General features: G+C 41.3%; 1 protein-coding gene across 8 annotated transcripts in view; it reads left to right on the top strand.

Moving 5' to 3' along the window:
- LOC106070298 (unconventional myosin-XVIIIa-like) overlaps window positions 1–17,009 on the top strand; it is an 86,900-nt gene extending 69,891 nt beyond the window's left edge. For all 8 annotated transcript variants that reach the window (XM_056005196.1, XM_056005195.1, XM_056005198.1 and 5 more), the window contains 4 exons: window positions 903–1,088; window positions 4,033–4,172; window positions 5,268–5,383; window positions 14,744–17,009. In XM_056005196.1, coding sequence (XP_055861171.1) covers window positions 903–1,088; window positions 4,033–4,172; window positions 5,268–5,383; window positions 14,744–14,754 — 453 coding nt within the window. In that variant the 3' untranslated portion in view covers window positions 14,755–17,009. The remainder of the gene's footprint in view (window positions 1–902; window positions 1,089–4,032; window positions 4,173–5,267; window positions 5,384–14,743) is intronic.
- Window positions 17,010–23,698: the final 6,689 nt, after the last annotated feature.

The raw sequence follows: 23,698 nt of genomic DNA, 5'->3' as shown, positions 1-23,698 counted from the left end.
CTAATTGAATGGCCTGGAAAGTCTAGAAAAGTCCATTTCAACTGGGGACCTCTCAAGTCAGCCACAGTGCAGAATCAGGAGCTCTGGAGTAGCTACAATGCTACTAAATCAATATATATTTCATCTCAGAATGAGACACATCAGAATTAGACACAACAGAATGAGACACAACAGAATGACACAAGACAAATGTTCCGGAAGCTAAAAGTAGGGTTTAGTGAATTTTGCCCTTGTGGAGCATCATGCAGACACTACCATTTCCTTCAAAGATGCATACCCTACCGAGAGACCTGGACAAAACAGTGGCCCCAAACCCCCCACCCCCTATAGAACAAAAACTATATGGAGAGCTGTCTGATTTGGAAAACCACTGCACAGTTCATCTTAGTATAAAACTAGTCATCTGAACACTCCAACATAAAAGAGACAGAAGAAGAAACTAGTCTTTGTCACTGTCAGCCACAGTACATTTTTGTTAGTCTTTGTCACTGTCAGCCTGAGTGAAAGAAGAGGCAGCAACAAATCTCAGTTGTGTTCTTCTGACTTCATTCAATTCTTCAAGCTTTTATTTATGAATGTCTCTTCTCTTTATATTAACATGGTGGGGTGGGGGAGTATTTGTGCATGTTGGAAACAAAGCTGTAAATGTAAATGTATTTGTTTCTAACATAGTGATGTGAGTTCTCCTTTCAAAGAGTCTTTCACTAAAATCTCCTTTTTGAACCAACTACCTTACTGAAAAATAGTTCATAAGTTTTCAGGGTTTTCATTTTAATGTTCATGATTTAGAAGAGATACTCCAAGATATGGAATATGTTTCGCCTTCCTGTTACTCTGGTAGTAGAGACAATACAATTTTTTGTATTGTTTCTTAATGTATTTTAAATTTATTTTTTTAACAGAACCAAGTAAGTCGTCTTAAAGAACAAATTGAACGGCTAACCACTGAGAAAGAAGACCTGAACCTGGCAAAGATGTCAGCCGACGAGGCCAACAAGAGAGTACAGAAACAATTAAGAGATTTGAGGGAAGAGTTTGCCGAAGTACAGAAGCGAGAGCTGGAGGCTTCACAGAAGAAAAAAGAAATGGTAAGTGGTTTGTGAAGAGGCTTATCCTCTTGTAATCTGCATTCTCTTTTAGTCTCAGTTTCTGGGATCCTGTACCCTCTCTTTTCATCTCAGATTCTGGGATCCAGTACCCTCTCTTTTCATCTCAGATTCTCAAAACCTGTGCATCTTATGTATTAATATTTCATATTCTGGGATTCACTGCCTCCATTCTTCATTTTAGAAGAGAAGTTACTGCATTCTCTCATCATCTCAGATTTTAGTAACTTTTTATCTTGGATACTGGGAACCAATTACATCCTCTTTTTAAGTCAAGATTTTGAAACCTGTTGCTTTCTGTTGCTTTTTTTTTATGGTGGATTCTGGGAATCTATAGCATCTCCTTTTATCTTGGCTACTTTGAATTCTTAAGATCAGGGAAAATGATGGAGGGCTTCCTAAAAGCTACTCTTGAAAATTTGAATCAACAAAATCATTGAATGAGTTAATCTGATTTAAATATCAAATCAAGTGTAGCTGAATAGAACTTGATTTACAAAGGGGAAAAAATGTCATGGGATTAGATTCATTGTCAGAGACAATGGCATAGCTTAAATCTATATATTTATTGGAAGGGGAGTTGAAAACATAAAATATTGGGGCAGTCTGAATTTCTTTTGGTTTAAAGCTATTTCTTCTGAATCAAAGATCATTACATCCTAGCCCAACCTCACAAAGGATGGTGGCAGTGAGCTAGGTTTGAACCAGGGACCATTGAGATAATATGACCAGGCAGTCATCTGCACCTTGTGACCTCTTGACAGATTGTGCTCTTTTAAAAAAAAACACACAAATCTTAGCATTAATTCTTTAACTATTATAAACTGGTCCTATACTTTTTTAAAAAGCTATTCATTCAAGTGTCAAATTTTTAAAGAATATGTAAATTAAGAACTAATTAAATTTCAATTTCTTTTTTTTTTTACATTTCCATGTCATAAGAAATAAATGGTTCAGTGAAATGAATTTGCAAGAATAGAAGTAAAAAAAAAAAAAACCCAACTAATTAAGTGAGAATATTTTTCAAGCCTTGATGAAGATATAAAAACACTTTAAAAAATTGTATAGCATCTAAAACTTTACTCCCCAAAAGACATTTATAAAAGAGAAAAAAAATCACCTCACTTTGAAAAAAAACATTTTTTTTTCCTGGCTCCACTGCTACATGTGTGAACTTTTTGCTCATGTGACAGACTTTCTCCTTGAAGATACACAGCAACTTGACTCAGCCTTGGATGTGTCCACACTAGGAGTTTGTGTTGTTGTTGCTCTGTTAGACATCTAGTAGAGATATGATAGACTTATCTCAGTAGTGGACTAGACTTATCTCACTGGTGGACTAGACTTATCTAGATTTACTCTGTTGGGAATGACTTATCTCACTGATGGACTAGACTTATCTCACTGATGGACTAGTCTTTTCTCACTGGTGGACTAGACTTATCTCACTGGTGGACTAGACTTTTCTCACTGGTGGACTAGACTTATCTCACTGGTGGACTAGACTTATCTCACTGGTGGACTAGACTTTTCTCACTGGTGGACTAGACGTTCTCACTGATGGACTAGACTTTTCTCACTGGTGGACTAGACTTATCTCACTGGTGGACTAGACTTTTCTCACTGGTGGACTAGACGTTCTCACTGGTGGACTAGACTTATCTCACTGGTGGACTAGACTTATCTCACTGGTGGACTAGACTTATCTCACTGGTGGACTAGACTTTTCTCACTGGTGAACTAGACTTTTCTCACTGGTGAACTAGACTTATCTCACTGGTGGACTAGACTTATCTCACTGGTGGACTAGACGTTCTCACTGGTGGACTAGACTTTTCTCACTGGTGGGCTAGACTTTTCTCACTGGTGGACTAGACTTATTTCACTGGTGGACTAGACTTATTTCACTGGTGGACTAGACTTTTCTCACTGGTGGACTAGACTTTTCTCACTGGTAGACTAGACTTATCTCACTGGTGGACTAGACTTATCTAGATTTACTCTGTTGTGAATGACTTATTTCACTGGTGGACTAGACTTACCTCACTGGTGGACTAGACTTTTCTCACTGGTAGACTAGACTTTTCTCACTGGTGGACTAGACTTTTCTCACTGGTGGACTAGACTTATCTCACTGGTGGACTAGACTTTTCTCACTGGTGGACTAGACTTATCTCACTGGTGGACTAGACTTATCTCACTGGTGGACTTATCTAACTGGTGGACTAGACTTATCTCACTGGTGGACTAGACTTTTCTCACTGGTGGACTAGACTTATCTCACTGGTGGACTAGACTTTTCTCACTGGTGGACTAGACTTATCTCACTGGTGGACTAGACTTATCTCACTGGTGGACTTATCTCACTGGTGGACTAGACTTATCTCACTGGTGGACTAGACTTTTCTCACTGATTGTCTTTTGTGTTCTAGTCAAGAGACTAAGAGATGATGGAACAATGCAACTAAGTGCCATAAGTTCACTCAGTACTGGAGTGCTTTGGAAGGTGGACAGTTCAAATTCCAGCAGGTCTAAATGTTAGCTCCTGACGTTAATTGTCCCATTATGCCAGACCTCTAGTGCCAACTTGTTGTGTCGTGTGTCACTTGTCAGTCCCAACTTGATGAAAGGTCATGTTGATTGGTCCTGAATATTACTTTGATTCAGTTTGCTTTAGTGCTGTGGTTAGTGTGTCCCCTTGTTTTTAACTACAAAAAATAAGTCCATAGTCTCATGAACTATTTGTCTGAAAGCCAATGGCATGCCTCTATCCCATCATGCTAAAAATGATAGTGGATTGTATCTTTTATTGTATGTATATAATGTATAACATTGTAAATATACAGGAGAGTTTTTTGTTGACACTTTTTTCATTTCTCTATACAGGAGAGTTTTTTGTTGACACTTTATTCATTTCTGTCTACAGGAGAGCCGTGTGGAAGAGTTAGAAGCAGAGCATGAACATCATCAGTCTGACTTAAAACTGGCACTAAAAAGAATCACAGACCTCCAAGCAGCACTGGAGGATGACCTTGACAGTGACAGTGATGCCTTGATGTCTGACAGGTACGACACTGTCACTTGTGGTTCAACAATCAGAAACTGATTAATAATTTTCTAGAATTTTAAAGCCATTCCTAATTGAACATTGAAACTGAAATCTACAAGTCATTTCTAGTTCAACTTCTTCAGCAGTCTCTTGGAACAAACAAGTCATTTCTAGTTTACTAACTAGCAAAATAAAAATAAAAAATTCTTTTTAAAAAAAAACAGACAAAGCTTATCTATAAGGGAAGAGCATTCAGACAAGTCTACCTTATTTAATATCAAACAAAATAATTAATTACCAATAATTAATTGACTAATTGAGCATTTTTTGTTTGTGGATTTATTGTTTTGTTAGGTACTATAAATAATTGTTTAAAGTACCAACTTGATCGGAGAATGGGTGGTGGAGAAATAGCATAAACAATTATTTAAGGGGACTAGACCCAACAAATTTAGCCATATCTGTGAATACTGAAGGATTAGTTTCCCTTGTTGCTATTAAAACAAAATAATGATCTTGTGTGACTTCTGCTTCTAACCTTGGTTTAAGTCTAACAAGTTGTGCTTCAAATTGATGGCAATGTTCTTAACTCTGTTGCTATGGTGCATTAAGGAGTGGTCCTTCAATAGAATGAAGTTGATTTCACCCGGACCACAATAATGATTTGTTCACTTAGTGTTATACTATGAATTTAGATCTTCAAGCTAACAAATTTTTTTTTGAAGAGAACAAACCTAAATGACAGGTTTTTAGGAACATTTCAAGTTGTCATTCACTAACCATTGTAACTGTGTGTGTCCTAACTTCTGGCCTGAACACATGGTGTGTTGGGATTACTTTATAGCACAATAGATATTTATTGTGCTACAATGGTAGTTATGAGTGTGTGTGTGTTTTAGCAAGATAGTGGAGTGACCGTGCTAGTTTTCAATCTTTTAATGTGAGATGTAATGGACTTGTTATTTCAGTTAGTCAAAGTACTGGCCCTACAACGCCCTCAAAACCTATTGACAAAAGTGAGCTTGATTTGACCTGCTTTAAGTCTCACTGAGGAAATGTATTTTTATGATGAAACTAGTTTCATCATTTGAAATCTCTTTTGTATTTCTCAGTGATGATGATGACATGTCTGATAGCGATGACTTGAATGACTACCAGGTCAATCACAAGAAAGGTAGCAGCGCACACAGGACAGGAGCCTTGACCAATGGCCAGCAAGTCAATCACAGTAAGTCAGTTTAAGTTTATAGCAATGTTAATAACTAGGGATGACTTGAGTGGCAGATCACTCAGCTACCAAGTTGAAGGTTCTAAGTTCAAATTCCATCCAGCTAGCAATGGCTTCCTTTGTGTTGCATTTAGTAGGAATGTCCCCATGAGCCACTTTTCTTGGAGTGTGTTCCTCACTTGAGTGCAAGCAAGTGATTAAAAAATATGTTGGAATTCAGCAATAAATATGTGGCTGAGTGGCTAGAACCACTTGGCTGATGATCAAGGGTCCTGAGTTTGAATCTTCTCTAGCTTAAATGTGTTTGCAGAGCACCTAATGGAAGTACTGGATTTAAATATAGGTAACATCAAGTAGAGCTTAGGGCCTCACCCACAAATATTGTTAGAAGAAAAAGCAAAGGACTACATTGCCTTATGTTGATTACAAAAAAAAAGGGGGGGTGGGGTCACTTATCTCAAAAAGCTTAACAAGTGTAAATCCAGTCCTGCAGGGAAATCTTCTTTCCAAAACCTTCTGTCTTTAACTGACTTTAATTCATCTAACTTAAACCCAAGTTGCAACAAAAATAATAAGTTTCTTCAACACACAATTATTCAATGTAATTAAAAAAAAAAACTATTTTCTGAAAGAACTCAACACTGAATTGACTGTCTGCTCATTTCTATTTAGTGTTGTTATATATCCTTAGAAAAGACCTGGGATTGTCTACAACATTCATCAATTGTCTCAGCACAGCACTATTATTTGGTTTAGTTTTAGAAACTTCAAGTCTAGCACTAACCCTACTTTTATTTTGCGTTGCGAGTCTGTGGCATAATTTGTGAAGATTGGCATCATGTTAGTAAAATGTTTGTCATTCTGTTTGGTCAAATGTTTGTCATCATTTTTGGTGCAAATGTGTAGGTCACAGTCTGGTCTTCACAGCAACTTATTGCAATTTTCCTTAACCTCTGACCTCAGTGATGATACCCCTCATTAATCCACCAAAGGTTTTGAAATGTAATAACTCACTTGCCGTTGAGATTGTGTGGAGCTTGAACTCCACTGCTGACGTCCTTCTGTTAATTAATTAAGCTCCCCTTGCATACTTTTAATTCTAATGGAGGACCATTACTAAGCTGTAAGGGAGTGACGTGGGCAGTTCCAAGGTTTAGGGTGATTGCTGTAATGTCCTCTGGAGTCTTATGCCATCTGACTACAGGGTCATTTTATTTAGTCTCCTTTTTTTTTTTTTTTTTGTAACATGAGAATAAAAACATGTCTTAGAAAGAAACAAAGTAACATTCCCTCATCTATGGGGCAGATGATGTCAATGTCATATCTGTTTCTGTAGCCCACGGTTAATGAGGGTGTCGGTTAATGAGAGTGTCGGTTAATGAGAGTGTCGGTTAATGAGGGTGTCCTGTGGACAGCACAACGACCAACCACCTTTACTTTTCCCCAACTAAAGATCCCAAAATTTAAAATACTATTCTTCACCTGTATTCAAACTCAAGACTACTTGGTTCCCAAGCCAAGCGCTTTTACCACTCTGCCACCGCACCCCAGTCTTCTCTTGTTTTATACTAATTCCTTATCTCTCATTTCTTTATCTATAATATAAATATTTTCCTGACAAAGTTATAAAAATTGCTTATAATGTAAAATATAATATATATTGACATTTAATATATTTCAAATTTATTCGAATTTCTCATAGCTACTATTTTAAAAAAAATATTTGTAATTAAAAAATGTTTTGTTTTATATTGTTATAATGATAATAGATGGTTATCCCCATATTGCTTGACAGGCCGAATTAAAATGTTGGCTACTAGATCTATGTCTTTAGGTAGCTGTTGGGGCATTTATTCCCCGTGATCCTTGGTTTTATAGCTCAGTGGGCGGTAAGGAGTCAATGGACGCACCACCGGCGGTGCGGAGAGGAAATAATTGTCTCGCTATTGATTGGTCAATAAACGCGTGACGTGAAAACGTCTGCCTGTAGAATGAGAGAGAGAGAGAGGGAGAGTTGTGTTCCCCTTGTGTTATGTGTGTAATTAAGTGTAAACACTGTGGGGGCTACACGTGTTCGCTTTGTTGTGTGTCATTTGGGGGGCAAAGGAGAGAGCAGAATGAAAAAAACAAAAAAAAACATTTTCATTCTGTTTGGAGTGATCGGTTCTGGTAGTGCGGTTTTAACAGAGTAGTGCGGGTGTAAGGACGCCTGCTTGTGTTTGATCCTCGTATGTTTAGAGTTTTGCCTAGCGAATTGTAGGAGGAAGTGTACGGACTGTTCATCACTCATATGTTCTTGAAGGGACATTTGTAAAAGCTGGGATTGGAAAAAGGAGGGGGGGGGGGCAGAGTGTAAAAAAAAAAAGGAAGGAACATTCAAATTAGGGCGATCATGTCCATGGCATCTGATGTTTTTCCCCTTATGAGTCATTTTCATATCCAGACATTTAGTACTGCCAAAAGGCCGAGGAAGTCTTAAAGAGAACTGAGATGTCTGTTCATCTTGTACGTGACACTTTTATTGCACTTCAACCCTTGAAGTGAGACTATTTAGTCAGACTGTGCATTCATATTCACATATTGCCCACTCGCGGAGGGGTATCTGGGATAACATGGGTTCACACCAACACAACAATCTCGAGAGTCGAATGCAAATGTTCTGATCAGCATCGGGATTCGAGCTCTAGCCCCTCTTGCTAGCTAGGAGGGTTATTCCACTCGGCCACGCTTCTCTTTAACAGTGGGCGGTTAATGACCTATGACCAGCCCAACTGTATTGGTCAACCTTTCGTGCTCGCTTACGACATTTGTAAAAGTTTGTGACATGAATACAAACAACTAAAAGCACTCATCGATTTTATTTTAACTCACTCTGTTTGGGGGGGGGGCATATTGCACACGTTAGTTTTCCCACTACCCATTCTCGGATTAAGTTTAAACTTTTCACAATTATTCATTGTTGTTTGACAACACAGGAATCAGTCGAAAAATTAACCAAGTTGTTAATCAATTAGTCGTAATTTATTATTTTTATTCTATATATAAACATACTAAACTAAGGGGAGATAAGTCTTGTGTAGAGAATTAGGTCCTTCACTACAAATTTCAGCTATAGACTTTTTTAAACCTTAAATTTTTATAAGTACTTCATCAGGTCAGTGGCTAACACATTCTCCTATAATCACGTAGGCGATGCTGGAATTATCCAGATATTCTATATTTATTAGAAATTAATGTGGAGATGAATGTCATAACATTGATCCAATGTCACTCAATATGAGTTAGGTTGTGAAGTACTTTTTTACAGTTTACCTATTAATATCACATTTTTTTTGGGGTTGCTTTTCTTGTATTGCCCATTGTTCCACTTTACTAACCCCCCTTCCCCCAACAAAATAAATTCATTTAAAAAAAAGATATGATTGTTGCTGTTTGTATGACAACACTTCATAGTACCGCACGGAATAGAATTATGTTTCAAGCTCTTGGAGTGCTCGTTCTTAGAAATGAAATTGCAGGTTGACCCGGATATGCTATTTATAGATACACGTGGCGGGGGGAGAGGTGAGGGTGAGAACCGAGTTTATTAGAGAGGGATGGGGGAGACGATGCCAAATGGAGTGGCACTAGTGACTAGAGCACACCATCTCCCCCTCTCTCCACTATTCCCCTCTCTCCTTTACTCGTAGGAAAGAGGAAGACTGATGTGAATATCAAGTAGTCTGCTCTGAAGTGAAATATAAAAGTAGATTTATGTTCAAGTATATAATGTAATGTTTCAACAATGGTGGAGAAAGGTCTTGGCTTTATCTCAGGCCTGTCATTTAACACTCTCTTGGAAGTACACTAGGATTTAATCTCATCCTTTGCCTTGGAATCACATCAAATTTCCAATGTGAATCTATAAAGCAATCTTAGTCAATGTTGATTTGATAATTACATATAGAATAACAGCGGGACTAAGTGCTTCGTGTTTGAACTCGTTCTCTAGTCAAACGCTACAGCTTTGCTCAATCTGGGTGCTGTTGTAGTTCATATCTGATCTGTCAGCTTCTGTCTGTGAGTGGAAGCACTATAAAGCCAGAGCATATTTGAGACTTGTTTAGATCTTGTCCCGTATAGACAAATACACAAATCCCCCCCCCCCCCCAAGTGTATTGCCCCAGCAATCAATGGTACTAGCGGAGCTCTCCATCTGGCTAGGAATACAAAAGTTCCGAGTAGAAAACTTAAGAAAACAATAACGTCTCGCCATGGAGATTTGAATAAGGGGAAGATAAATCTGTCTGCCTGGACGTTGTTTTTTTTTTTAAGGATAAATAAAGAGGAAAAAAATATCGCGGTGGTCCCCCTCTAACAATGTCTGGATGCAGCTTTGGTCTTGCTGCACTATTCACATCAGCTGACTGGAGATCGATGGGAAGCTTCGCGTGGCCCGCAGGGGGGGTTAAGTCAGCCTGGTGTCTCATCTCTCCCGCTCTCGCGTTAGTGTAATGTACCTAATTGTACTGTGTGGACACTCGCGCAATAGAGCCCTCTTCCCCTCCCACTTCAGACCGATGTCCGGGGGGGGGGGGGAGGGGGGATTTTGAGAGGACAATGAAACTTTAACAGCACCGAGATGGTAGAACATGTGAAATGTTGTTAACTAGTCAGTGAGGATTTTGTAATGTTGAGACTGGGTCGTTGGTTTGTAGCTCCAAACAACTCGTACGAATAAACCGGATGTAGGGCGTATTATGTAGAACTTGAAATAAAACTTAACAAACATTAAAAAAAAAACACTGAATAAAACTTGTATTAATAAATATACCCAGCTTTCGACCTCAGTGCAGATGTATGTGGGAGCACTCATCATCATCAGTGGCCTCCTTCAGTCGTAGAACGACTATGGTTCATCTCGAACACTTTTTCATATGGCTGTGGAGCCCTATTTTGGAGACACACTCCCGTCCACATATATTGCAGGCCAATATGGTGTTCGCTTTGGTGTAGAGGAACTGGCCATTTTTCGTATGGCACGCTTTTCTTCAAGAGCTGAGGCCCATGCTTTCTCTCACTAATGAACTGGTAATAATTGAAACAAGATTTAATTCACTTCAAATACACGTCTGCTGTCACGCGTCTCTCGCTTCAACTTTCACTCCACTGTGTATTAACTTAAATTACGACAGACCAGCTCGTTGTTCCATCAGAAAACTCTTCAGCCTTATACAACCAAAACATCCGCCCTTCTTTCCTTATGGTTACATCAGCAATACACACTTACCACTCCATAACAAGTTGATTGCTGTTGGTTGCTAAACAATAAGTGAAGTTTCCTTATTGAGTTGCTGTGTAGTGAGTGAACCAAACAGCATGCAGACAGTACACGTGATACAGTTCAAAGTCACATGACCCGGAACTTAAATAAATAAAATACTTCCAGGAGAAAACAACGAACCAAGTGTTTAGATATTTAGCAACTTTTAGCTCCTTCAACCAAACAATTTGCTCCTTTTTTTTTGTGTCCGACTTAAGACTTTGGTAGTGTTTGGCTTTTAAATGCGCTCGTGTGGGTGTTGTTTTTTTTTCTCCTCTCGTAAACCTCATCTGTTTTTGGCCCACGGTTAACGAGGATATCACGTGACTAACACTGCGACCTTTACAGCCCCATCCCCAACTAATGTCAAGTACCTCTTAGACCTGGGTGGTCTGAGGGACGCCCTGAAAAATAAAAGAAACTGAATTAAAATCCCAGCTTTTATCTGGATTCAAACTCAATACGCTTGGAACCGAGGCCTTTACCTATGGGCCACCATACATCAGCGCTATCATAATACGATTGTCGTGGCACACTAGATCATTGATTGGCTGGTTGTTTTCTACTTTGACTGGTTTTCTACTGAGTGCATATGTTTTTCTAACCCCCTAAAAATGTAAGCTCTTCATGAAATAGTCTTTGGCACCGCCTCGAGCCAGTGACTCCTATTGAATACTGGGATTTTTTATTTTGGGATCTTTAAGGCGCCTTTGAGTCCACCTCGCTCTAATGGATACCTGACATTAGTTGGGGAAAAAGTAAAACCGGAAGGTCGTTGTGCTGGCCACATGACACGCTCATTAACCCGTGGGCCACAGAAACATCTGCCCCATAGATCACAAGGTCTGAAAGGGGAACGTTACTTTTTTTACTTGACCAATGGTGTAAATAAAAGTTATTCAAATAAATATTGACCTCTTTTTCTGATTTTACGAGAAACGTTTTTTCGGAAAGGGGGGAACAACTCTGCCTAGTACGAAACAGTGGATAAATAGAGTAGTTGTTCAGGTCAAATATTATGTGACTAATTCATAATGCAATCTTGATTCTACGTTTCCAATGTAACTAAATAGTAATAGTTTGATGAACCAACAGACTATGATCAACAATTCCCTATTTTTTAAACTACGAATTTCGGTTTCATTCTTTAATTAGTATTCCAACAATGACATAGAAAGATGAGCTCCCTTGAGTAAGTCATCTCCTGGATATAAAGTTTAAGTTTCTCTGACATTTCTGATAAGTCCTTCAAATAACATTTTCATGATTGAAACTCTCGCCAGACGAGAAATATAGATTGCCTCGCTTTGAACTTTACCAAGGGATTACCTCCTCTTACCAGGGGAAACAACTGCAGCCGGGTTTAGCAGACGTCACTTGGAGATTACTTTTTATTGCTACCAGTGTCGTTACTTTACAGGCACTGTTTACATCGGCTGGGTCACTTAGTACAAGATTTGACTTCTGCAGGACGAGAGGTGGCACTGTTGACAAGATTAGTTTACTTTGGAAAAATAACAAAAATACCCAATTATAACATTTTTGTGTTTACGGCTTGATAACAAATGTCATCGTTGACTAAGGTGAATGAAGCAATAGTTGACTAAGGTGAATGAAGCAATAGTTGACTAAGGTGAATGAAGCAGAGGCGTACTCGTGTCTATTTGGCATGTATAGTATGACCAATTAAAAACTATTTTAAATCACTAGAAAAGGTTTCTTCTAATTGATATTAATTTGACTGCTTTTTTTTTTTCACCATCGGCACTTCACATTTTATTGTACACACCAAAAAACACAAAACTACTCTTAATGTAACAAATTAATTCTGACGTAGAGAATGGGGGGCGTAATTTTGTGTACCAGGCCGTTCTTTGAAACTCTATTCAAAGGTAAAAGCCTATTCTTCTGGGTGGATAGTGAATCAAAAGACAATGCTTCTGGGTGGATAGTGGATCAAAAGACAATGCTTCTGGGTGGATAGTGAATCAAAAGACAATGCTTCTGGTTGGATAGTGAATCAAAAGACAATGCTTCTGTGTGGATAGTGAATCAAAAGAAAATGCTTCTGGGAGGATAGTGAATCAAAAGACAATGCTTCTGGGTGGATAGTGAATCAAAAGACAATGCTTCTGGGTGGATAGTGAATCAAAAGACAATGCTTCTGGGTGGATAGTGAATCAAAAGACAATGCTTCTGTGTGGATAGTGAATCAAAAGACAATGCTTCTGGTTGGATAGTGAATCAAAAGACAATGCTTCTGGGTGGATAGTGAATCAAAAGACAATGCTTCTGGGTGGATAGTGAATCAAAAGACAATGCTTCTGGGTGGATAGTGAATCAAAAGACAATGCTTCTGGGTGGATAGTGAATCAAAAGACAATGCTTCTGGGTGGATAGTGAATCAAAAGACAATGCTTCTGTGTGGATAGTGAATCAAAAGACAATGCTTCTGGTTGGATAGTGAATCAAAAGACAATGCTTCTGTGTGGATAGTGAATCAAAAGAAAATGCTTCTGGGAGGATAGTGAATCAAAAGACAATGCTTCTGGGTGGATAGTGAATCAAAAGACAATGCTTCTGGGTGGATAGTGAATCAAAAGACAATGCTTCTGGGTGGATAGTGAATCAAAAGACAATGCTTCTGGGTGGATAGTGAATCAAAAGACAATGCTTCTGGGTGGATAGTGAATCAAAAGACAATGCTTCTGGGTGGATAGTGAATCAAAAGACAATGCTTCTGGGTGGATTGTGCATTTCTATTATTTGTAGCGACGCACGTTCCATTTCACAACTTAGCAGCAAATCACATACACACACACTCACGCACGCGTGTGTGTGTTTAATGCTCACTCTTCCCTTCCTTGCCACTCAGATGTTCATCAATAAATCGATATTCAAGGGACACAACACTTCACTGTTCACACACGCACACACTACTGTATACTGATCAATACCGCCTTCCTTATTTACTCACTGGATAAACATGTCCAGTGCCGGTCCGATGACTCTCGAGTATCTGACGTAATGACATCCTGGAGAATTGGACACTGTGTATCTTACATTTAAATCTAGATACTATTCCAGTGTCTTTAGCTGCGTACCTTACATTTAAATCTGAATACCATTCCAGTGTCTTTAGCTGCGTACCTTACATTTAAATCTAGATACTATTCCAGTGTCTTTAGCTGCGTACCTTACATTTAAATCTGAATACCATTCCAGTGTCTTTAGCTGCGTACCTTACATTTAAATCTGGATACCATTCTTGTGTCTTTAGCTGTGTACCTTACATTTAAATCTGAATACCATTCCAGTGTCTTTAGCTGCGTACCTTACATTTAAATCTAGATACTATTCCAGTGTCTTTAGCTGCGTACCTTACATTTAAATCTGAATACCATTCCAGTGTCTTTAGCTGCGTACCTTACATTTCAATCTGGATACCATTCCTGTGTCTTTAGCTGTGTACCTTACATTTAAATCTAGATACTATTCCAGTGTCTTTAGCTGTGTACCTTACATTTAAATCTAGATACTATTCCAGTGTCTTTAGCTGCGTACCTTACATTTAAATCTGAATACCATTCCAGTGTCTTTAGCTGCGTACCTTACATTTAAATCTGGATACCATTCCTGTGTCTTTAGCTGTGTACCTTACATTTAAATCTGAATACCATTCCAGTGTCTTTAGCTGTGTACCTTACATTTAAATCTGAATACCATTCCTGTGTCTTTAGCTGTGTACCTTACATTTAAATCTAGATACTATTCCAGTGTCTTTAGCTGCGTACCTTACATTTAAATCTGAATACCATTCCAGTGTCTTTAGCTGCGTACCTTACATTTAAATCTGGATACCATTCCTGTGTCTTTAGCTGTGTACCTTACATTTAAATCTGAATACCATTCTTGTGTCTTTAGCTGTGTACCTTACATTTAGACCCGGAAATCAATCCAGTATCTCACAGTAGGGGTAATCTTCTAGTTCCACATCCAACTATATTTGATAATGAGTTGCACTTTGTTGAACTCTAGATTGTTTTGTTCTTCAACAGGTGAAGCTTAAAGTTCCACACTTCTTAGCTGGACATTGTGACCATATGGACAGCTGGACAGTCATCTTCTGGATACTTGATGTTTCTACTGCAGAATGTTAAGGCATAAAGGACAGCAGCCCACCCCCACCCTTTTCCCCAACTGTGTATGTGTCAAACAGGAGAGACTATGTATCTACATTCACACAATTGTCAAACAGGAGAGACTATGTATCTACATTCACTCACTTGTCAAACACATGAGACTATGTATCTACATTCACTCACTTGTCAAACACATGAGAATATGTATCTACATTCACTCAATTGTCAAACTCATTTGACTATGTATCTACATTCACTCAATTGTCAAACTCATTTGACTATGTATCTACATTCACACAAGTGTCAAACACATTTGACTATGTATCTACATTCACACAAGTGTCATGTGAATTGAATTTGTTTGCTAAGGAACAAATGGAAACATATTGAGATTTTCAACTTAACCTTTTTTTTTTAAACTAGGATAATTTTTGTCACTGTGACATATCACACACATACTTTCAATGACTATCTGTTGGTCACATTAGACCAGTGGTCTGTGAAGAATGGAGAGTGTCCAGAATGACCTCCCTCATGATTTATCTACCCATGTATCAGCATGCACATTAGCTAATTGGGTCATGACCTTCTTGGGTCAAAGTAATGATACCTTTTTTTTCTTATTATTATATTGTAATAATTGACCATTATTATTATTATTATTTGATTAGCATGTCATTTATATTTACACAATGTCTTGGCAAGAAACTGTATTTTAGTTGCCTTGCCTTTATTTACTTAATCGTATCTGTTGCTTGTGTGTTGACATGTATTGTACCATTGTGTTTCTTGAAGGAGTGTGCCTGGTGGTTATGTTGGACATACTGTATTAGGCTTATATCATATCATATATATATATATATATATATATATATATATATATATATATATATATATATATATATATATATATATATATATATATTGTCATGTGACAACCGACTTTAAGGGACATTGTCAACTGAACCGTAGACTAGAAATTTGTCTGAAGACTATTATTCTCTGTTGATAAGCAGTAAGTATTAGAAGGTCTTGGGAACTTGTCTTTTAAAGGCATAGACTTTTTGAGGTTATGTGAGATTGTCCTTTGAAGGGAGGGACTTAATGGGGGCTATGTGCCCTCCCATCCATCTTTGCTGGGGCCCAATGTATGTCTGTTCATTCAACAGAGAGATTATTCTATACAAGTAATATAAGTATTTTTATTGTTTTGTATTTTAAACAAGTTAAAAAATAACTCATAAGCCACAGGAACTTTTTTTTTGTTTTTATTTTATCAGCATTGTCTTGTTACTATGTACTCACAGTGAGCTCTATACACTAATCAAATTGATGTAGTAGCCTTTAGAATATTTGTATTGTGGTAGCTACTTGGATTTTAGTTTTAAAAAAAGAATGATATTTACCTATTGGTTAAATTGTAGTCTAGCCTTTCTACCAAACCGGGACTTGTAGACGTATTGTGTAAAAGGGGATGGCTGGTCAAAACCTATACCTGTCTGTGTGTGTTAGGGTTCAGGGATGGCATGTTGTGGGTAGTGTCCCATCAAAACTACCCCAGTGAACCAGAAGAGTCATAAATGTGATTGCTTGAAGCAGGGGAGAAAACAACTATGGTGTTCAAAGCAGATTTATGTCCCCTGAATGACTTAATGCCATTCCGTACTTTCGGCTGTGTGTCAGTGACAAGGCAGTTTGTCCTGTGTCCTTGCTTTATAGACTTGTAAGGTGTCAGTGACATGACAGTGTGTTCTATGTCCTTGCTTTATAGACTTGTGAGGTGTCAGTGTCAAGGTAGTGTGTTCTATGTCTTGCTTTATAGACTTGTGAGGTGTCAGTGTCAAGGTAGTGTGTTCTGTGTAATGCCTAGGAACAAACGCAATGCAGAAATAAAAGTGTTGTTTTTTTTTGTATAATCTACCAGTGCACTGGGGCCTGTTTGTACGACAGTCAGTGCACGTGTGCTTGTTGTTTGTATGACAATCATTGCATGTGACTTAAAGTTTGTATGACTGTACAAGTGCACGTGATCTGACTGTGCTGTGAGTTGTCAGGTCCAGATGAAGACATTTTGTCGACAGAATCATTGTCCACTTCAATGTATTCCCGGCCCATCAGCCAGCATTCATCTCGACATTATTGTGTCATTTTTATTTGAATATAAACATGATTTGTTCTCTGACATTTTTCTTTTGTTTGTGTTTTTTCTTTAAATGTATACACTGACTCTTCTCCAGAGTTGTTTAAGTTGATGACTTGGAAGTGTAGCGGGGACTTTGTCCAAATAAAGGATTGTGTGACACTGTAGTACTGCAAGTCAATGTAGTCTCTCTAGACCTGCTGCACTGTGTGGCATCATTGAATCTGTCTTGTACTATGTTCTCTCATCTATTTCTTGTGATGTCGCCTCCACAGACGAAAGAGATAGTCCCAGCGCCCCTCCCCCCCCCCTATAGCAAGCTAAGGAGTCAAATCCCAGCGCCCCCCCCCCTATAACCAGCCAAGGAGTCAAATCCCAGCGCCCTCCCTATAGCCAGCCAAGGAGTGTAATCCCAGCGCCCCCCCCCCCTATAGCCAGCTAAGGAGTCAAATCCCAGCGACCCCCCCCCTATAGCAAACTAAGGAGTCTAATCCCAGCCCCCCCCCCCCTATAGCCAGCTAAGGAGTCTAATCCCAGCGCCCCCCCCCCCTATAGCCAGCCAAGGAGTCAAATCCCAGCGACCACCCCCCCTATAGCCAGCTAAGGAGTCTAATCCCAGTGCCCCCTTATACCCAGCTAAGGAGTCAAATCCCAGCGCCCCCCCTATAGCCACCTAAGGAGTCAAATCCCAGCAACCACCCCCCCTATAGCCAGCTAAGGAGTCTAATCCCAGTGCCGCCTTATAGCCAGCTAAGGAGTCAAATCCCAGTGCCCCCTTATAGCCAGCTAAGGAGTCAAATCCCAGTGCCCCCTTATAGCCAGCTAAGGGGTCAAATCCCAGCGCCCCCTTATAGCCAGCTAAGGAGTCAAATCCCAGCGCCCCCCCCTATAGCCACCTAAGGAGTCAAATCCCAGCAACCACCCCCCCCCCTATAGCCACCTAAGGAGTCAAATCCCAGCGCCCCCCCCCTATAGCCAGCCAAGGAGTCAAATCCCAGTGCCCCCTTATAGCCAGCTAAGGAGTCAAATCCCAATGCCCCCTTATAGCCAGCTAAGGGGTCAAATCCCAGCGCCCCCTTATAGCCAGCTAAGGAGTCTAATCCTAGTGCCCCCTTATAGCCAGCTAAGGAGTCAAATCCCAGTGCCCCCTTATAGCCAGCTAAGGAGTCAAATCCCAGTGCCCCCTTATAGCCAGCCAAGGAGTCAAATCCCAGTGCCCCCTTATAGCCAGCTAAGGAGTCAAATCCCAGTGCCCCCTTATAGCCAGCTAAGAAGTCAAATCCCAGTGCCCCCTTATAGCCAGCTAAGGAGTATAATCCCAGCGCCCCCCCCCTATAGTCAGCCAAGGAGTCTAATCCCAGTGCCCCCTTATAGCCAGCTAAGGAGTCAAATCCCAGTGCCCCCTTATAGCCAGCTAAGGAGTCTAATCCCAGCGCCCCTCCCTATAGTCAGCCAAGGAGTCTAATCCCAGTGCCCCCTTATAGCCAGCTAAGGAGTCAAATCCCAGTGCCCCCTTATAACCAGCTAAGGAGTCAAATCCCAGTGCCCCCTTATAGCCAGCTAAGGAGTCTAATCCCAGCGCCCCCCCCTATAGTCAGCCAAGGAGTCTAATCCCAGTGCCTCCTTATAGCCAGCTAAGGAGTCAAATCCCAGTGCCGCCTTATAGCCAGCTAAGGAGTCAAATCCCAGTGCCCCCTTATAGCCAGCTAAGGAGTCAAATCCCAGTGCCGCCTTATAGCCAGCTAAGGAGTCAAATCCCAGTGCCCCCTTATAGCCAGCTAAGGAGTCTAATCCCAGCGCCCCCCCCCTATAGTCAGCCAAGGAGTCAAATCCCAGTGCCCCCTTATAGCCAGCTAAGGAGTCAAATCCCAGTGCCCCCCTTATAGCCAGCTAAGGAGTCAAATCCCAGCGCCCCCCCCTATAGCCACCTAAGGAGTCAAATCCCAGCAACCACCCCCCCCCTATAGCCAGCTAAGGAGTCTAATCCCAGTGCCGCCTTATAGCCAGCTAAGGAGTCAAATCCCAGTGCCCCCTTATAGCCAGCTAAGGGGTCAAATCCCAGCGCCCCCTTATAGCCAGCTAAGGAGTCAAATCCCAGCGCCCCCCCCCTATAGCCACCTAAGGAGTCAAATCCCAACAACCACCCCCCCTATAGCCACCTAAGGAGTCAAATCCCAGCGCCCCCCCTCCTATAGCCAGCCAAGGAGTCAAATCCCAGTGCCCCCTTATAGCCAGCTAAGGAGTCAAATCCCAGTGCCCCCTTATAGCCAGCTAAGGGGTCAAATCCCAGCGCCCCCTTATAGCCAGCTAAGGAGTCTAATCCTAGTGCCCCCTTATAGCCAGCTAAGGAGTCAAATCCCAGTGCCCCCTTATAGCCAGCTAAGGAGTCAAATCCCAGTGCCCCATTATAGCCAGCCAAGGAGTCAAATCCCAGTGCCCCCTTATAGCCAGCTAAGGAGTCAAATCCCAGTGCCCCCTTATAGCCAGCTAAGGAGTCAAATCCCAGTGCCCCCTTATAGCCAGCTAAGGAGTCTAATCCCAGCGCCCCCCCCCTTATAGTCAGCCAAGGAGTCTAATCCCAGTGCCCCCTTATAGCCAGCTAAGGAGTCAAATCCCAGTGCCCCCTTATAGCCAGCTAAGGAGTCTAATCCCAGCGCCCCTCCCTATAGTCAGCCAAGGAGTCTAATCCCAGTGCCCCCTTATAGCCAGCTAAGGAGTCAAATCCCAGTGCCCCCTTATAACCAGCTAAGGAGTCAAATCCCAGTGCCCCCTTATAGCCAGCTAAGGAGTCTAATCCCAGCGCCCCCCCCCTATAGTCAGCCAAGGAGTCTAATCCCAGTGCCTCCTTATAGCCAGCTAAGGAGTCAAATCCCAGTGCCCCCTTATAGCCAGCTAAGGAGTCAAATCCCAGTGCCCCCTTATAGCCAGCTAAGGAGTCAAATCCCAGTGCCCCCTTATAGCCAGCTAAGGAGTCAAATCCCAGTGCCCCCTTATAGCCAGCCAAGGAGTCAAATCCCAGTGCCCCCTTATAGCCAGCTAATGAGTCAAATCCCAGTGCCCCCTTATAGCCAGCTAAGGAGTCAAATCCCAGTGCCCCCTTATAGCCAGCTAAGGAGTCAAATCCCAGTGCCCCCTTATAGCCAGCTAAGGAGTCTAATCCCAGCGCCCCCCCCCCCCCTATAGTCAGCCAAGGAGTCTAATCCCAGTGCCCCCTTATAGCCAGCTAAGGAGTCAAATCCCAGTGCCCCCTTATAGCCAGCTAAGGAGTCTAATCCCAGCGCCCCTCCCCATTGTCAGCCAAGGAGTCTAATCCCAGTGCCCCCTTATAGCCAGCTAAGGAGTCAAATCCCAGTGCCCCCTTATAACCAGCTAAGGAGTCAAATCCCAGTGCCCCCTTATAGCCAGCTAAGGAGTCTAATCCCAGCGCCCCCCCCCCTATAGTCAGCCAAGGAGTCTAATCCCAGTGCCTCCTTATAGCCAGCTAAGGAGTCAAATCCCAGTGCCGCCTTATAGCCAGCTAAGGAGTCAAATCCCAGTGCCCCCTTATAGCCAGCTAAGGAGTCAAATCCCAGTGCCCCCTTATAGCCAGCTAAGGAGTCAAATCCCAGTGCCCCCTTATAGCCAGCTAAGGAGTCAAATCCCAGTGCCCCCTTATAGCCAGCCAAGGAGTCAAATCCCAGTGCCCCCTTATAGCCAGCTAATGAGTCAAATCCCAGTGCCCCCTTATAGCCAGCTAAGGAGTCAAATCCCAGTGCCGCCTTATAGCCAGCTAAGGAGTCAAATCCCAGTGCCCCCTTATAGCCAGCTAAGGAGTCTAATCCCAGCGCCCCCCTCCCCCTATAGTCAGCCAAGGAGTCAAATCCCAGTGCCCCCTTATAGCCAGCTAAGGAGTCAAATCCCAGTGCCCCCCTTATAGCCAGCTAAGGAGTCAAATCCCAGTGCCCCCTTATAGCCAGCTAAGGAGTCAAATCCCAGTGCCCTCCTTATAGCCAGCTAAGGAGTCAAATCCCAGTGCCCCCTTATAGCCAGCTAAGGAGTCAAATCCCAGTGCCGCCTTATAGCCAGCTAAGGAGTCAAATCCCAGTGCCGCCTTATAGCCAGCCAAGGAGTCTAATCCCAGCGCCCCCCCCCCCTATAGCCAGCTAAGGAGTCAAATCCCAGTGCCCCCTTATAGCCAGCTAAGGAGTCTAATCCCAGCGCCCCTCCCCCTATAGTCAGCCAAGGAGTCTAATCCCAGCGCCCCCCCCCCTATAACCAGCTAAGGAGTCTTTGGAAGCCCTGTAATCTCCGTCGCTAAACGATTTCCTGCATATTGAACTGCATGAATGCATTCACCTGGCGTCTACTGCTAGTCTGGTCATCTACAGACGCGTGTCTTGGTTCTAACCAACTCCACCTGAGACATTGACTTGCCTAGACATCCTCTTGGTGCTTTTGGTCACTGATGTATCAAGTAATTTAAACTGCATTTCACATTCACTTCAAGAAAACCTCAAAAGCTTTTGATTTTAAAAAAAATCTAGCAATCAAGAGAGGCATTGGGCAAGTGGTTGGCTTCTTACAAAGTCTCAACATGGAATCCTAATGAACTATAGGATTTAAAACATGCCCTGGATCCAGCCAATTAGTACTTGACGCTCATCTGCTCCGCAGAACATTAAACAAGTGTTTTCAATTCACATTTGAGCTGTATTCAACTTAACCTTCACCAAAAGGAATGCGAATTTGTTCATGATTTAAATGGACCTAACCAATTGTTTATTGAGGATGCACAGACGAAAAGTTTATCACAGTAATCGTCCCTTCAGCCTAAGCCATCAAATTCTGTACTGTAAGAGAGTGAAAGAAGTTCAAAGTACTGAAACCCGAACGAAAACGAATAGAGGAAGATTGGAAGACATTTTGAAATAGAATCAAAATGAACATGACGCCATAGTCACGAACTTGAAAGATTGCTGCCAACTTCATAATAACAAGTACAAACTTTTGAGTGAAGAGAGAGCACCGTTCAAGCACTACCATATCTCAATAGTGCAAGTTTTATTTTCCCTTTTTCCGTGGAGAACAAAATTAGTTAATAATCGCTAACTGATTAACCAATTGGTTAATATTATGATTAATTCGTGTTTTTGTCATCGACGATGAATAACTGTGAAGCTTCAATTGGATCCGAGAATGGGAATCAAGAGAAATACCGTGTACAAAATTTGAATCAGGACAACAGAGTGACTTGATAAAAGCTTTGTAAAAAGTGTCAAAGAAGTTCTGAATAAGTCCGTGCTGTGTACACTGGATACACCCCCTTGTAATTATACCCTCTTGTTCATAAGAAACTGATATTGACACTGGGCCTCTCTTTGAGCGTTTCTTCAGTTGCTATGGGCGACAAAACCATCGCCATTTGTAAACTAACCGTCCCAAGATAACACCACAGTTCCTTTTTTCATTAAAAAAAAATAGTGAGAAACAAAAAAAAAATGGTCGAAAACAAATTAAGTAGCTTGAGAGTAAACTATTCGTGCATTGTACTGCAAAGTAATGACCTAACTGCGGGAAATTTCCGGTCCCTCAAAAAATGTTTACCCACAACGCATAATGAAGCCACACTTCGGCTTTGTTGGACTGCACGATACTCTCCCTTTGATGCGGCACGTGACAGCTTGTGGCAGATTTTTATTTGACCCTTGGGCTGGAAAAGGTCGGCACCCCAGCTGTTCAAATTGTATAAATTGTAATTTGACTTGTTTGTTTAGTCTAGAGAGCTGTACTGTACATGCGCGTTTTAAAAGAATGTGTACGGCATGCCGCTGTATAAACTGATTACACAAATAATATCTGTGGTATTTTACGTCTAGAGAGACGCATCTTTTCCCTTTGCAACTTCTTGTGTGACTAAAGATGCCAATTCTTAATACAAATCTGCAATCACAGGTTGGGCATGTGTAATCACCAGGGGCCGTTGCATTTTTACCCTTCATACTACTACTGTTGTGTGTGGCATCTGTAATCCGGGACCCTTCCTTTATGCTCGCTCTCCATGTGGATCTATCCAGTGCCATTTTTTCCCAGCTGCTAGTGTCGATTTTGACGAGCTTCATGTCGCGTTTGCATACATCCGTATACAGTAAAAGTGGACGACCAGCGGCTCTCCTGCCTTCTGCTAGATCATCATACAGAATGTCTTGTGGTAGTCAACCTTCTGGCATTCTATGAACGTGGCCAAGCCAGCCAAGGCGTCTGCTGCTGATAACACAACGGATGTCCTGGCACCCTGCTCTTCGTAGCACTTCTTCATTGGTTATTTTATCTTGCCACTTTATTTTAAAGATCCACCTTAGGCATCGGAGGTGGAAGATATTTAGCTTTTTTTCCTGCCATGGGTTGACCATGTTTCATTTCCGTATAGCAAATTGCTCATCACACAGGTTCGGTAGACTAAGGCTTTGTTATTCTTAATCAGCAAAGCATTGTTCCACACTCTTGTCTTCAACCGTCACATGGAGCCCATTGCTTTGGCTATCCTATTGTTAATGTCTTTATCCAGTAATAATAATAATAATTACATCTTTTAAGAAAGGCTTACTGCTAGGTCGTAAATTGTCTGGGTGCCGTGTCATTGCGACCTATGTCATCTGGTTCGATTAAGTTGAGCCCCGCCTCTTCGCCCCCTCTCCCATTTTTATTTGGGTAGATCTCAAAATAAAATAAGCCAGCTCGGGTTTAACAATGAG

Source organism: Biomphalaria glabrata, chromosome 12 (genome assembly GCF_947242115.1).
Source record: "Biomphalaria glabrata chromosome 12, xgBioGlab47.1, whole genome shotgun sequence".
Lineage (NCBI taxonomy): Eukaryota > Metazoa > Mollusca > Gastropoda > Planorbidae > Biomphalaria > Biomphalaria glabrata.
Note: the sequence above shows the minus strand (reverse complement) of the source record. Positions and strands in the feature narration are given on the sequence as shown.